The 13,635-nt window shown below is 44.4% G+C and overlaps 1 protein-coding gene across 1 annotated transcript in view; it reads left to right on the forward strand.

Moving 5' to 3' along the window:
• Window positions 1–13,275, forward strand: part of SNX24 (sorting nexin 24) — a 152,646-nt gene extending 139,371 nt beyond the window's left edge. Inside the window, exons 4-7 of the mRNA XM_045565705.1 lie at window positions 4,126–4,220; window positions 5,638–5,670; window positions 6,201–6,265; window positions 12,452–13,275. Of these exons, the coding sequence (XP_045421661.1) occupies window positions 4,126–4,220; window positions 5,638–5,670; window positions 6,201–6,265; window positions 12,452–12,519 (261 nt within the window). The 3' untranslated portion in view covers window positions 12,520–13,275. The remainder of the gene's footprint in view (window positions 1–4,125; window positions 4,221–5,637; window positions 5,671–6,200; window positions 6,266–12,451) is intronic.
• Window positions 13,276–13,635: the final 360 nt, after the last annotated feature.

The raw sequence follows: 13,635 nt of genomic DNA on the forward strand, positions 1-13,635 counted from the left end.
GCGGGGGCTGGGGCCCGTGGCCGCCCTGCGGTTCAAAGTGGCCCTCATGCCAGGTGCAGCACACGAGAGCTCCGCCAGCCCGACTCTGACCCAGCAGCCACAGAGCTTTCCCCAATATTTTGTTGGCTTTGGGAACCCTCCACCCCACTGATTGTTGCTTTTTCAAGTGATATATAGAGGACACAGAAGCCATGAATATGAATTACGTTTTAGAATTGGCGCAGCAGTAGATTTTGGTCTAATCAGATAGAATCCTTTACCGTGGTAGTGTCACTGCCAGACAAGTATTTTCAACCTCAGCCCAGAGCTGAAAGCATTAATGGATTCTAATAGTGAGGCAGCGCACCCTCCAGCGGGCGCTAATTGACAAAGAGGGAGAGAGAAACAAGAAGGCCAGCGTGTCCTTTGGGGAGCTGGCCCACAGCACAGCCCCGACAGTGCACGAGGCGCCAGGCCAGAGGACAGTGGGCCCAGCAGCGTTGCTGCCTCGTCCGAGATAAAAGCGGGTGTCCTGGGCTGGGCTCTCAGGGGCCAATGATCCTCCTGCCACTGAAAGCACAATTATATGGAGGTGTATTTTCTGGCAAGTAGGATACTCAGCTTTTATCTGATTTTCAAAAGAATCCCTGAATTATAGAGGGCTAAGAAGCTCTGTTCAAGAGATGGACAAAAATCTAAACTTCCAAAATGAATGAAATAGATTGTTGGGAATTGATACAACAAAAATACTCACAGGAAAGAGAATTAACACCTACTGAATGCTAATTGTATGCCAGAGAGTCCTGGAGACTCATTTAATCCTCACAACAACCCCTTAAGGTAGACAGAGAAGGGATTCAAACCCAGGTCTTTCTCTAAAGCCCACATGCCTCCTACACCACAAAGCCTCTCTAGAGAATGAAAATGATTAACTATTGAAGATTGATCAAAAATAAACAATCTAAAACCATGGGGAAGTAGGATTTCATATTCAAAACTGTGGTTTGTTTTTAAAAATTAAGAGCTTATCTGTTGAACAGAGTTAGGTGATTTAAACCGGAGTAGGGTCCAAAGTACATGAGGTGAGCCAGGGTGCAGCCGCGAGAAGGGGCAGCTCCTCCTGAGCAAAAGCTTTTCCAGAAGCTGAAGAAGATGCCAGTGGAACGTCGTGAGGCCCCACTTCCCTGCTCCGTGTCTCGCAAGTGAGATCATGTGTTTATGAACAGAAAGATTTGGTTGAGCTGATTTAATTCCTCTTTTGTATGTCTGCCCTAATTAATGACAGTCATCTCACTGTACATAATATATTAACATAGGTAAATTCTGCTATATTGCACTTCATCTCTGCTTGGACTACAGTATTAATTCTTTTCTTAAAAGCTTTTAAAGAGAGTTTGGGAAATAGTCCTGTCCATATAACTGCAGGCTTAACTAACCCCCAGTGCCGCCTTCTTTATAATTCGGTCTTAAAAGTATAAATGGTCATTGTTTTATGAAAAATATTATTTGAGAATATTCGGTGAAAATTTAACAAAAAAATCAATACAAATTTCTGGAGTGTTTTATATTCCTTTTTTGCCACTGTAGCTTACGTAAAGCAATGTGATCATCTATTTGGAGAACTCTGTTTGGGGCGGCTGAGCAGGATTAATTCCTGTCCCTGTGTTGCAGTGTAAACAGCTTTTTGCCTGTCTTTTGTCATTAATGATCATGCCGTAGATGTAGCCCAGTGCATTGTAAGCCAATCTGTCAAGGCAAATAAACAATTCACCTTGTTAAAATTCCCTAAATCTTGCATTAATAAAACCAAAGTAACCCCCTGAACACTCAAGAGATGTCTTCCTCCATACTGCCATGATGGATGACATGTCTAAAGATCCTGGAAATTAAGTAGTTCAGGTCATTAAAAGTGTCCCTCACTTGTTATTGATTTAATTTATTTTAAAAAGGTGGGGGTGGAGATAAGAATGTTACACCCTCCCCCAATTTTTTTTTAATCTGAAAGCTACCACTTGTACAGATAATTAAAACTATTGCCTGGGGGAACAGGTCTATATTTGTTACAACATTAAGCTTTATTATTCAAATAAGTATTATATCATCCCCTTAAACAGATATCTAGAAAAACTAGGTAATCACTGAAACTTGTATCATAGTACAAATACCTTGGAGTTTTATATGTCTGATGATTCTTAGAACTTTCTGAGTTCTGGGCACTGAAATTCTGACGTCTGGTCACCCAGAAATTTCCTTGGGTAGGTAAAAATTTAGATGAAGGTGAAATGATTTAAGGAAATTTAACTGAAATAGTAATAGTAATAGAAATAGTAATTTAACTGAAATGCCTGGGAAGAGGCATTTGTTTTCTCTTTATTTTCTAAACTTTCCATTTTTCTATTTTTACAATCAGGAAAAAAATAAACATACACACACAGGGAGGGAGAGATGGTTGGATGGATGGAAAAACACTTAGAGAATGTATATATCCATATCACTATATTGTAAGGCAAGTTCAGTTGTTGTTTTGTGTGTATATTTAACTTATTTATCACTAGTTTTCTCCACCAGCCCATGTTCCAGTGGACTAGTTGTATTCACAGCCATATCCCAGTGCCTAACATAAAAGATGCTCAGTAAATATTTGTTTAATGAATAAATATTCCTGACCTAGCCCACTCTTATTGCTTAAGCTTCAGTGGGTACAGTGGGCTACGTCAGGAACAGTAGCAGCCCCCTGTAGAGCTGGCTGTCGGGGTGACCCTGCCTAGGACAGAGGGGCAATGGGGCTGTGCGCTGGTGTGGAACAGAGGGCAGCCTGGGAGGACTGGCAGCCTGGGCAGTCACTCACCCCGTTTATATGTCCTGAACCAGGTGACAGTATTCCAAAACCTGGCGAGAAACGGGGCAACTCAGTACGTAAACTATGGCTAAAAACAAGATGTTATACAGAGCTAAGTATACACAAGATACACGTCATTCAACCTTGCTTTTGTTACTAGTTATGTATCTTGTGCATGGGCTTGCAACGTACCTGGACAACTGTGTGAATGGTATTTCACATTCACTTCTCATTGTTCTTCAAACAACAGGTGCTCATTGGACAAAACTTACACCATGTTAAGTTATAAAAAAATGACCCTTAAGAGTAGTTATATTGATTTCAGGGGTTATTATATAATCTTTGATGCTTTTCTCATGTTGTCTTTGGAAAAAGGGGAGAGGGGGTGGCAAATGTGCAGTCAGTTTGCACACTCGGTCAGATTTGTGAAAATACGTAGATATGAAAATGGACTCTGTAGCTCTCCATCAGATTTCTCCTTGAAACTGCATAATTTGGATCTCTGAGTACTGACATGGTTATGCCATTATGCCAGCTATTTAGCAGAGCTCCCTAAATGGAAGAACTCTATAGATTTTTTTCAGTATATACACTGATTTACACTTTAGCAGTGAAGTTGTTAGTGACCCTTTAAGTGGAGCTGTCCAAATGGCAATAAATGTCAGTTGATCCTAATGCCGAAACAGGTGATAGCTGAGGGGTCTTGACTAAATCTTCCAGTTAGAAAAACCATTTATAGTATTTCCTAATCAGCAGTGGTCTTCTGTGGAGATACACACACACACACACACACACACACACACACACACACACACACACACACACACACACACCAGACCACTTCACACACACACACACACACACACACACACACACACACACACACACACACACCCCAGACCACTTCATCACTCAGTAAGGAAAATTTGATTTACATGTCTTAGCAGCGTTGCTGCTGTTCCCAGGTTTTGAAACATTCACTCTGGCTTAGAATCTCCATGAAGGCAGGGGCCATACCTAACTGGTTCCCCACTGTCTTGTCCCCTAGTCAGCATCGGGCATACAGTAGGTGCTCTGTGAGTGCTGGTTGGACGGAAGAGAGAAAATGCAGCATTTGCTGGCACTGCACAGCTTGCTGTCAGCCCGAATCCTTGGTGGGTGACATGGGGACCACTCCTCATACTGATCGTGTGGAATGTGGCTGGCAAGAACTTTGATGGACGGTTATGACTTTTTGAAATAGTTTGTTTGATTGATCGCCTAGCAAACTTCACTCCAGTTTCTAATTCTGTTTTCTGCTTTCACAGGCTGTCATTTTAGAAAATGAAGAACTTCCCAAACTGTTCCTTGATTTTCTAAACGTGCGACACTTGCCCTCTCTACCAAAGGCAGAAAGTTGTGGGTAAGAACGGTCGTTTACATATTGGATGCATATTTTAAGTCACTCTTCAATGACTGATTACCAATTGGCCTGACAAGTAGCCCAGAGTGGTGCCAGAAGGGCCGGCCTGGCCATGCCCATTCTTTTGGCTTGGGACAGCCCTTGCTTGCCCCCTGCTTGTGCTCGAAGGAAGTCCTCATCCCTGTCTTGGCCAAGTGGCCAAGGCTCAGTAACTCATGTTTACACTTAAGGAATTGACCGTTTAAATTATGCTGTTCCGTAGAGTGATGTTACATGATGGGAATTATGAATCTAGAGAGCCTGTTTATGGTCTAATTTGTTTATCTGTGGATGTTCAAACAAAGTCCATATCCTCTTGGCATACATACTCATATAATTTTAAATCTATAAATGACCTTAGAAATTATTTGATCCAACCCCCTTCATTTTGTAGTTGAGCGAAGAAAGACACAAGAATTAAGAACCTTTCCTAAGATCTCTGGCCTTGTAGCTGGCAGAACCTGGGCCTTCCAACGAGAGCCCTCTCCCTCCACTGCCTCCCCTCCCTCAGGAATGTCTAATGCCAGGGTGGCAGATCCTAACCTCTGTCTACCAAGGAACCAGAGGTTTGATATCACCAGCAACTGGGAAAAGACCACCCAAAGAATTAACTCTGAAACAAGCCACTTGCCCAGCGATGGGCACGTGACTTGGGCTGAGCTAGCCTCAGAGGTCGTTGTCAGCAGCATCCTTGGCATAGTAAACCCATTTACAGAAAAACAAGTCATCAGAAACTCTCTGAAAACCCAAACAGGGAAGAGGGTTTTACCTATTTTCTCGCTGCCTCCACACCTGCCTGAAGGACCCACACTGACTACCAGAGCATCCTGCAGACCACACCCAAAGTCACATTAAACCCCGCTGTCTGCTGGATGAGAGGCTGTGAACACCTGTCAGCTCCGCACAGGCGCTGCTGACTCAGGGCCACGACGTCCCGCTCACCCCAGAGCGTGAATTATGCACCACACTTCCTAAATGATCTGTGTGCTCAGTGTGTTCTGTTCCTACCTGTCTGCGTTTGCTGGGAGGTTAGGCTTCATATATGTTTGTGTGTTTTTTAGAAGAAATATAAGCAATGGCAGTGAGTAAAATCTTTTCTCCACTCTACAAGCCCAAAAGTAGTAATAAAACATTGGGATTTTTAAGTGATCTTCAGGAAAATGGAAATCCAAGAATATCCCAGTCTGAAGATTCCTTAGGGTGAGACATCAGCCATTCTGTGGCTCTGTGAAAACTCACAACTCTATTATTTTTTTTTTTAATGTTTCCCAATTCAGTGCTCTAAGAATACTGGCTATTTTTTCCTTTGTTGGCGTAAACATTGACCCAGCTTATGTGGTCTTTTTCTTTTTTTTTCCCCCCTTTACGAAAATTCTAGATCTTTTGATGAGACAGAGTCTGAAGAGTCAAGGTAAGAACTAACACTAGTCATTCGGGGGTTGTACGAACCAGGGAGAGGACTGTGGTCTTGTTAGATGTTCAGACACCCACCGTGGCAGTGTTTCAGGTCGTGTTTTTCTTGAAAACCTTTGTTACGAAATTAGTTTTAAAATTATAAATATCTGAAAGGCTGTTACAGGAGTAACCAGTTATAATTAGGAGGGAAGGAGTTAGAGCCCTACCTTGTTTCATACGAGTAATAAGAATGTTTTATCCATAATCGTATTACAAGATTTTTAAGAAAGCACTTTTCAGCCATGATTTATTGTCTAGATAGTATATCTGCTTCAAACTCCACAAAGAGAGGTTTGGGAGAGGGGTGCGGGCTAGTTTGCGCTCTCTGACTCTGTTTGCTGTTATTCTGTTATTCGCCCTCCCTGTTAGATGCATAAACCTTGAGACGTCCCCGCACAGCAGTTTGATCCCCTCAAAGCTAGTTTGTAGTGTTTTCTGTTTACCGTCGTCCCCTGATGCTGACATGCCTGTTCTTGACCTTTCCAGCAAACTGTCCCACCAGCCCGTGCTGCTGTTCCTCAGGGATCCATACATCTTGCCTGCAGCCAGCGGTAATCAAACCTGTCATCTGCTAACAGCTCTTTACTGATCTGACCCTGCACCACATAAACCACGTTTTTAATACAGGTCTAACAGAGTGACATTGGTCCAGGGCTTAATAATCTGCCAATAAACCAGTGCTCTTGGTGTAAGAGACATTTAGAATTTTAATTGGGGCCGGCCTTTCAGGAAGAAATGTAATTTTTCTTTCTCTCTTACCGGGCTATTTTGAATTAGAGTAATAACGGGGAAAGGTATTTACGGTCTTTAATTTTTTGGGTAGTGTTATTTTGGCCTCTGCTTATTTTTGTCCAGATGCCAGAATTCTAATTCAAGCCTCTAATCTTTTTTTAAAAAGCCCCTTTCCAAAAGCGGTGTATGCACATTGCCGGTGCATCTCTGTTTCCATTTAGATTACAATGTTTTTGATGTTCAGCTATGTATTTTTAAAAGTTATATATTTTAAATACAATTAATTGATTTGACTATAACTGTAATGAATATTTTAGCCTGAGGCCTTTCTCTGTGCCAAGAAATTCAAACTCCTCCAAGTCCCTCTCAGTGTGTCCTCTTGTACAGCTCCGAGTATGTTCTCAGACATTTTCTCAATTAATTTTCCTAACAACCTTATGAACTAGGCAGGGCAGGTATTACCCCTGGCCGAATGAGAAAATTAAGGCTCAGGGAGATCCCTGACTTGTCCAGTCCTTGTAGCCTGAGTTCTCCTTCTGTGCTCTTTGCGTATAGTGAATTTTCAGCCTTTGATTTTCAGAGTCACTAACTGTCAATGGATAGATGATCCACTGAAACCATTCCTACTTTCTGACAATAAAACTTTTATCACCAGCAAGAGAAAGGGGCCTGTTCTCTGTGGCAAGGATGTAAGTACTCAGATCACCCACTTAACTGCCAGTTTAAAGAAGGGTGGCCGGGACACAGCCCTCCTCTGTTGAGGAACCTTTCAGCACCCTGATCAGAGAAGGCTACCTTTACTATACAACATTTTCTCAGCGTTTTTCCTATAAGATCCTTGCAGTGGTAACATTTGCTCCCCATGTTTAACAAATATGCATGTTATATTAGTTGATGTTGTGTTAAAATGTTATATTTAACAAATATTCGTGATGCAACCTAGTCTAGATTAAATAGGCAGTGTTTTGCAAAGTATTATCTTCTAAAAATGGAGATATTTCATGCATCTGATTGAAATTCCTGCCAACATACTGAGAGGGCAGTGATCACCATAGACGAGAACGGCCAGGATACTTGATGGAAAAGGGAAGATGTTTCGTGACCCTTAAATCCAATTCCCAGGGCTTAGTGAGCAGCACCTACTGTGTGCACCGCACCTGGCTTGCAACAAAGAACAGGAGGAACTTCGTGGGAAGGAATATCAGAAGTAAATGTCTTGAGCTAGAAAGAGTGAGAGCAGGTATCATTCATTGGTAGCATGGAGTGTGGATGAAGACTTGCAGAATAAGGGGATTCCTGTGTGACAGTAAATGGCAATCAGGGGTTTGATGAATGGGATGGAACAGGTATGGGAGGGCCAGTCGCCGTATCTATTTTCTTGGAATTTTGACCAACCCACTTTCATGAATCAGATTTCTGTTGTCTTAGAAGTGTTACATAATGATATATTCTTGCAAATCTTTAACATTCAATTTGAAGAGAAACTTTACTTGCATCACATTTTTGTATTATAAGGCCTCCTAGGAAGATGTTGAAGTTATTATTGCAGAGAATACTGGATATGGAAATATCTTCACGAATATACTGACCACCACAAAGTCAGAGCAGTGGTTGTCTTTAAAGATCTGAGAATTAAACATCTTCCTCTTGTAAAATGCTAATAATCGAACGTTATCCTCTTAGCTTTTTTTTTTTTTTTTTTTTTTTTGAGACAGAGTCTCACTTTGTTGCCCGGGCTAGAGTGAGTGCCGTGGCATCAGCCTAGCTCACAGCAACCTCAGACTCCTGGGCTTAAGCGATCCTACTGCCTCAGCCTCCCGAGTAGCTGGGACTACAGGCATGAGCCACCATGCCCGGCTAATTTTTTTTTTTGTATATATATTTTTAGTTGGCCAGATAATTTCTTTCTATTTTTTTAGTAGAGACGGGGTCTCACTCTTGCTCAGGCTGGTCTCGAACTCCTGACCTCGAGCGATCCACCCGCCTCGGCCTCCCAGAGCTAGGATTACAGGCGTGAGCCACCGCGCCCGGCCTCCTCTTAGCTTTTGATATCAGAAGTCAGGAGAATACTCTCTTAACAGATTGAAAAGCGTATGCTTTTTGGTCTTTGTTCTGATCTTTCTGGGAAATTCAAAACAACTCCTGCCGACGTCCTTAGTGACTTCATTGTGGCCAGACCCATGGGCATTTTCCAGTCCTCATCTCCCTTGGCCTCTCATCAGCTTTAGACATGTTGACCACTTGCCCTCCTTCAAGCACCGTCTCCCCTGGGCTTTCTCACTTCTCTTCCAATCTCTGGCCGCTCCCCTGGGGCTCTCAAAGACCCTCTCCTCTTCTCACTATGTTTCTTTGGAACAATCTCCTCCTTGCTCGTGGCTGTGACTACCCAGGGATACAGCTGAGTCACAATGTTGTATTTCCATCCCAACCCTCCCCTGCCAGCACCAGACTTACTGTCATTTCCAAATCCCTCTGTGGCCTGCCCCGGGTTCCTGTTTCAACCGGGACTTCACACACTCTGCCCCGGCCTCGCTGGAATTCCTTCTGGGCCTCGGATGTGCTGGCCTCTCCCCTCAACCCTGGGGCTCTGTTGTTCCCCCGCCTGGAACCGCCCTGTTGCCACTGACGTGGCTCTCTGCCCTGCCGGGTCTCGTGTTGCAGGCCGCAGCTTTTGAGAGCCTTGGCTAGTGCCCACCTCAGGTGGCCTCTGTGAGCCCCTCCACCCGTTCACAGTAGATGTTTATTAAATAAATGGAAACCAACAAAAATAACAACAGAGCCTACCCTGCGCCACGTTCCTTCTCATCACCTCTTAAGGGGAATCAGAGGCAAGGACAGTTTCCTGAGTAATTCAGACAACAGTGGACATTGAATTAAATCATGCATATAATGAGGCCAAAATGCAAAGTTTAAAGTGAGATGGAAAAGATGAGGAGAAAAGCCCAAAGCCTTGCTCGTCTTATTGTTGATCCCTAGCTGGTTATCAAATACCTCCATCCCATTCACTTTTTATCGGAACACCGTGTGTGCTTCCTTCATAGGAATGGTCACAAACTGTTTGTCTTTATTCTTCGCTCTCTCTCTCTCTCTCTCTTTCTCATATTTACCCTCTGAATCCCCAGCGTCTAGCATATGCTGAGCCTTTGGCAGACAATAAATTCAGGGCTAGCACTTGCTGTTCCCTCCGCTGGGAACACCCTTCTCCCAGCCACCCGCCCGCTCATCTGCGATGTCACTGTGTTCAAGTCTCTGCCCAGACGCCCTTCACACAGGCCATCCCCTTACTGTCCCACCCTGTCCCTCCCTAGCACTATGCCCCGCCTTTATTTTCCTTGCCTTTCCCTTGTCACCGCTTGACATATTACCACTGCTGTAGAATTACCCATAATATTTAATGTTATTCTCCTTTTTGTCCTTTTTTGCTGAACTTATTTCGTCAAATCCATTTAAGCTAACTATGCTTATGATGTAATTTCACTGACCTTCAAATAGACTTTTGTGTTTTGGATGGCAAAGGATAAAGGCATGTGCATTCCTTGCATGTAATGTGTCCTATTGGGAATTTTATTGAAAATTAATTAACAGCTCTATTCATGGCTATTGATTTTAATATGCGTCTATGTGGGAGAAATACATTTAAAATTAAAATTAACTTAGCCAAATCATTGTTTTTGATTGGATTTGAAATATGCAGGTACATGTAAGACCTATTGCACGCTTTTAAAGATATGTTTTATGAAAAACTATGTTGCTTCATGTTGAAGAAAGGCATACACTAGGAAATCAAGTGTCAGCAACTAAAAGTAACTGGATACTCATGTATTAGAGATGTTTTGTTTTGTTTTGTTTTGAGACAGAGTGTCACTTTGTTGCCTGGGCTAGAGTGAGTGCCGTGGCATCAGCCTAGCTCACAGCAACCTCAAACTCCTGGGCTTAAGCGACTCTACTGCCTCAGCCTCCCGAGTAGCTGGGACTACAGGCATGCGCCACCATGCCCAGCTAATTTTTTCTATATATATTTTAGTTGGCCAGCTACTTTGTTTCTATTTTTAGTAGAGACGGGGTCTCGCTCTTGCTTAGGCTGGTCTTGAACTCCTGACCTCAAGCGATCCACCCACCTCGGCCTCCCAGAGTGCTAGGATTACAGGCGTGAGCCACCGCACCCGGCCTAGAGCTGTTTTTAAAACATATTTTGTTCATCTGCTTGTCTCCCTGGCTGGCATATGATGTGTCCCCTGGCAGGGGCAAGGACAGTTATTTGCTTGTATTGCCAGTATTTGCTATGGAGCAATTGCTAGTACTTACTGTGGGCCAAGCCCGGATCTGAGCACTTTGTTTCACTCAGCAATCTTTACAGTAGCCTCTAAGGTAGGTCGATCATGGGATCCATTTCCCGGTTGAGCAGAGGGAGGCACAGAGAAGTTAACTCACCTAAGGTCACACAGTTACTAAGTGGCTGATCTAGGACACAGAGGCCTCTCAGTAACTGTTTGCTGAGGGAGACTTGTCACTGTATCCAACCACTCACTTGCTTCCCCTCCGGCGAGTCTCGAGGGTGCCTCAAACTCAGCAAGTCCCAGACTGCACTGACGGTCTTCGGTTTTACTCCCATTCCGTGTTTTCTCCCCGCTTTTCCTGGTGGTGAAGCTGGAACCCAGCAGGCGCCCTTGACTTCTCTTTTTCCCTCACTAGCCGCGTCTGATCTGTCACTAGGTCACGTCCTTTGTTTCTGGAAAAGCCCTCCAACTCCCTCCCTCCCACCATCACGATCTTGGACAGGCCGCCGGGTCTCCCTCTTGAACTACTGCCGGGGACTCTGAGCTGATCTCCTTGTGTCCACGTTGAGCTTGGTCCAGTCCGTTCTCCAGCTGACAGCCAGAATCATCTTTTCAGAACATAGTTCCATCCTGTCTCACTCTGCTTTAAAATCCCTCAATACCTTCTCATTGCGTTTTAGAGAAAGCCAGAATTCCTGTCCATTCTTCTCGGGCATGACTTGGCACCCGTGCCCTCAGCCTGCTCTTGCTGCACTGGCCTCCATTTAGGTCTCTGGACCCTCCAGGCCCCCTCTTGCCGCAGGCTCCCACCTGGTCAGCTCGCTCTGCCTGCGCCTCTGAGAGCCTCCCTGCCTCCCTGCCTTCCCTCATGAGGCCCGCTCCTCTTTAGCGGTTTTACATAGTAGGTGCTCTGCAGGGGCTGGATGGACACATAACTTTGTTCTTAAAATGTTGGACCACTTAGTTTTCTTACATAATAACTGTATTTATTTAAAATGCTCAGCTTTAGTATAATTCCTGAGTGTCATTATGTACAGATTGAAGTTTAGAAACTAAACTTCTGAACCACGAGACAGATTGCTTCTCACATTCAAGTCGCCCATTCATATTTACCTGCCCTCATAGCTGGAATGCGGTGTCGTGTACGCTGCACCTCCGGGTTTCCTTTGTATCTCCTGCAGTAATGCAGCTGATTGTTCCAGTTTGGCAGGATGGCTTTTGTCAGAAATGTGCCCTTGTAAGTTCGGAAGACAGGCCCCCATCTCGCTGCTCTCTAGAAGCTAGTATAATAGAACAAGTATACTCAGGACCACGTGGACTAAACGCCACTGTAAACCACGATGGAAAACTGCAGCGAAGTATTCCCAGTAGAAATCTTGGAATTCCTTCAAGTATATTGAGATTTTGTTAGAAATTGAATTGCCAGTGTAATCCATCTTCCTTGTGAGAAAACATTCAGTTAAAGAGCTGGGGCCCAGCAGCATTAACCATTAGAACATCCCTTAAATCAATAAGCTACAAATCTGGCCGTGCATTCCTGCAGCGCCCGGCGTGTGCTGAGCGGAGGCCGGGCGGCGTGACTGATGGCTCCTGCGCAGGCAGCCCACACGGAGCTGCGGGTCCCTGCCGTGGGCCGTGGGCCGTGGGCCTCACCTTGCTAAATTCTACAAAATGCATTATATTTGATTGTGGCGCATAAGAAAAGCAGTTTTTCCTCTTGTTTTTCAGATTTTCCAAATGTGGTTATTGAAGGAGTTCTCCATGGGATATTTTACCCTCATCTGCAGCCCAGGTAGAAATCCTGCATGGCTACAAGAAGCTGAAGCAAGTTTCGAAGGCCAAGGAAATCAATACCTACCAAATTAACCTAAACTCTATGACATGACGACTCTAGCTAGTGGTAAAATTCACAGTCCCGGCTTAATTCAGGGCAGGGACCTTTCCATTAGAATGGTGCTTTTAAAAATAGAAACTAAACCAGGGCAGTGGTCAGGTTAAGGCCAAGTGTTTAAGAAGTAAACTGTAGCTGCCGACTTAGAAACCACGGAAAGGAGGCCACAGTACTGGGCCAGCAAAACAGTCACCCTCTGCTTCAGTCACACCATTTGGTAATTGAAAGTCACATCCTGAATCATGCTGAGACTGATCAACTTCGGTAGCTTTCTCGTTCAGATCTTACGACACACTAATCTCACCAGGACGTTTTCTCAGCCAGTGGCAGCACATTCTGAAGTGCCGGCACCAGGAGACTGTCACAGAAACACACCACGCTCAATGAGAGGGAGGAACTAAACTGGAAATTAAATTATAATGATAATCTTATGGCATTTTAATTTGCATGACAGTGGAGTTGCATCATACCCAGGGGTAGCTTCCAACAGCAACGCAGAAGGTAAAACGGGCCATTAGGGTGATTCTTGGAAGCCTTTAGAAAGGCGCCGTGTTGGAAATCTGTGCGTCCATCTCCGCCAGCTCTTACTCCGGTGTTGGAAGAAAAGAGCGTTTCTTCGCTTGAAGACCAGACGACGTCGTCGGTGTGTAGGGGCCATTTTATACAGAAAACACATACCTTTGAACACTGGATCACGCTCGGCCCTGCGAGATGCCTGCCCTGTGAGAGGAAGACGCGAACTGACGGCGAGTGAGGGGCCAGCAGGTGGACAGCAGCGTCTGGGCTGCGCCCAAGGCCTGCGTTCGTCAGACCGGCAGTGTCGCCGCAGGAGCGCGTGTGATTTTCCTCTTGGCCTGCTTTTTCCTGACCTCATGTATTTAATGCAAGTTAAATGCGTGTATGATACAACTCCACTGTACATCAGACATTCACATTTTGAATAGCAAAGGGTAAACGCATATATACTGCCTGTATGTGCTGTATGTGGACATTTCATTGCAAACCAATTAATATCTAGCCT

The sequence above is a fragment of the Lemur catta genome, chromosome 12 (genome assembly GCF_020740605.2).
Source record: "Lemur catta isolate mLemCat1 chromosome 12, mLemCat1.pri, whole genome shotgun sequence".
Lineage (NCBI taxonomy): Eukaryota > Metazoa > Chordata > Mammalia > Primates > Lemuridae > Lemur > Lemur catta.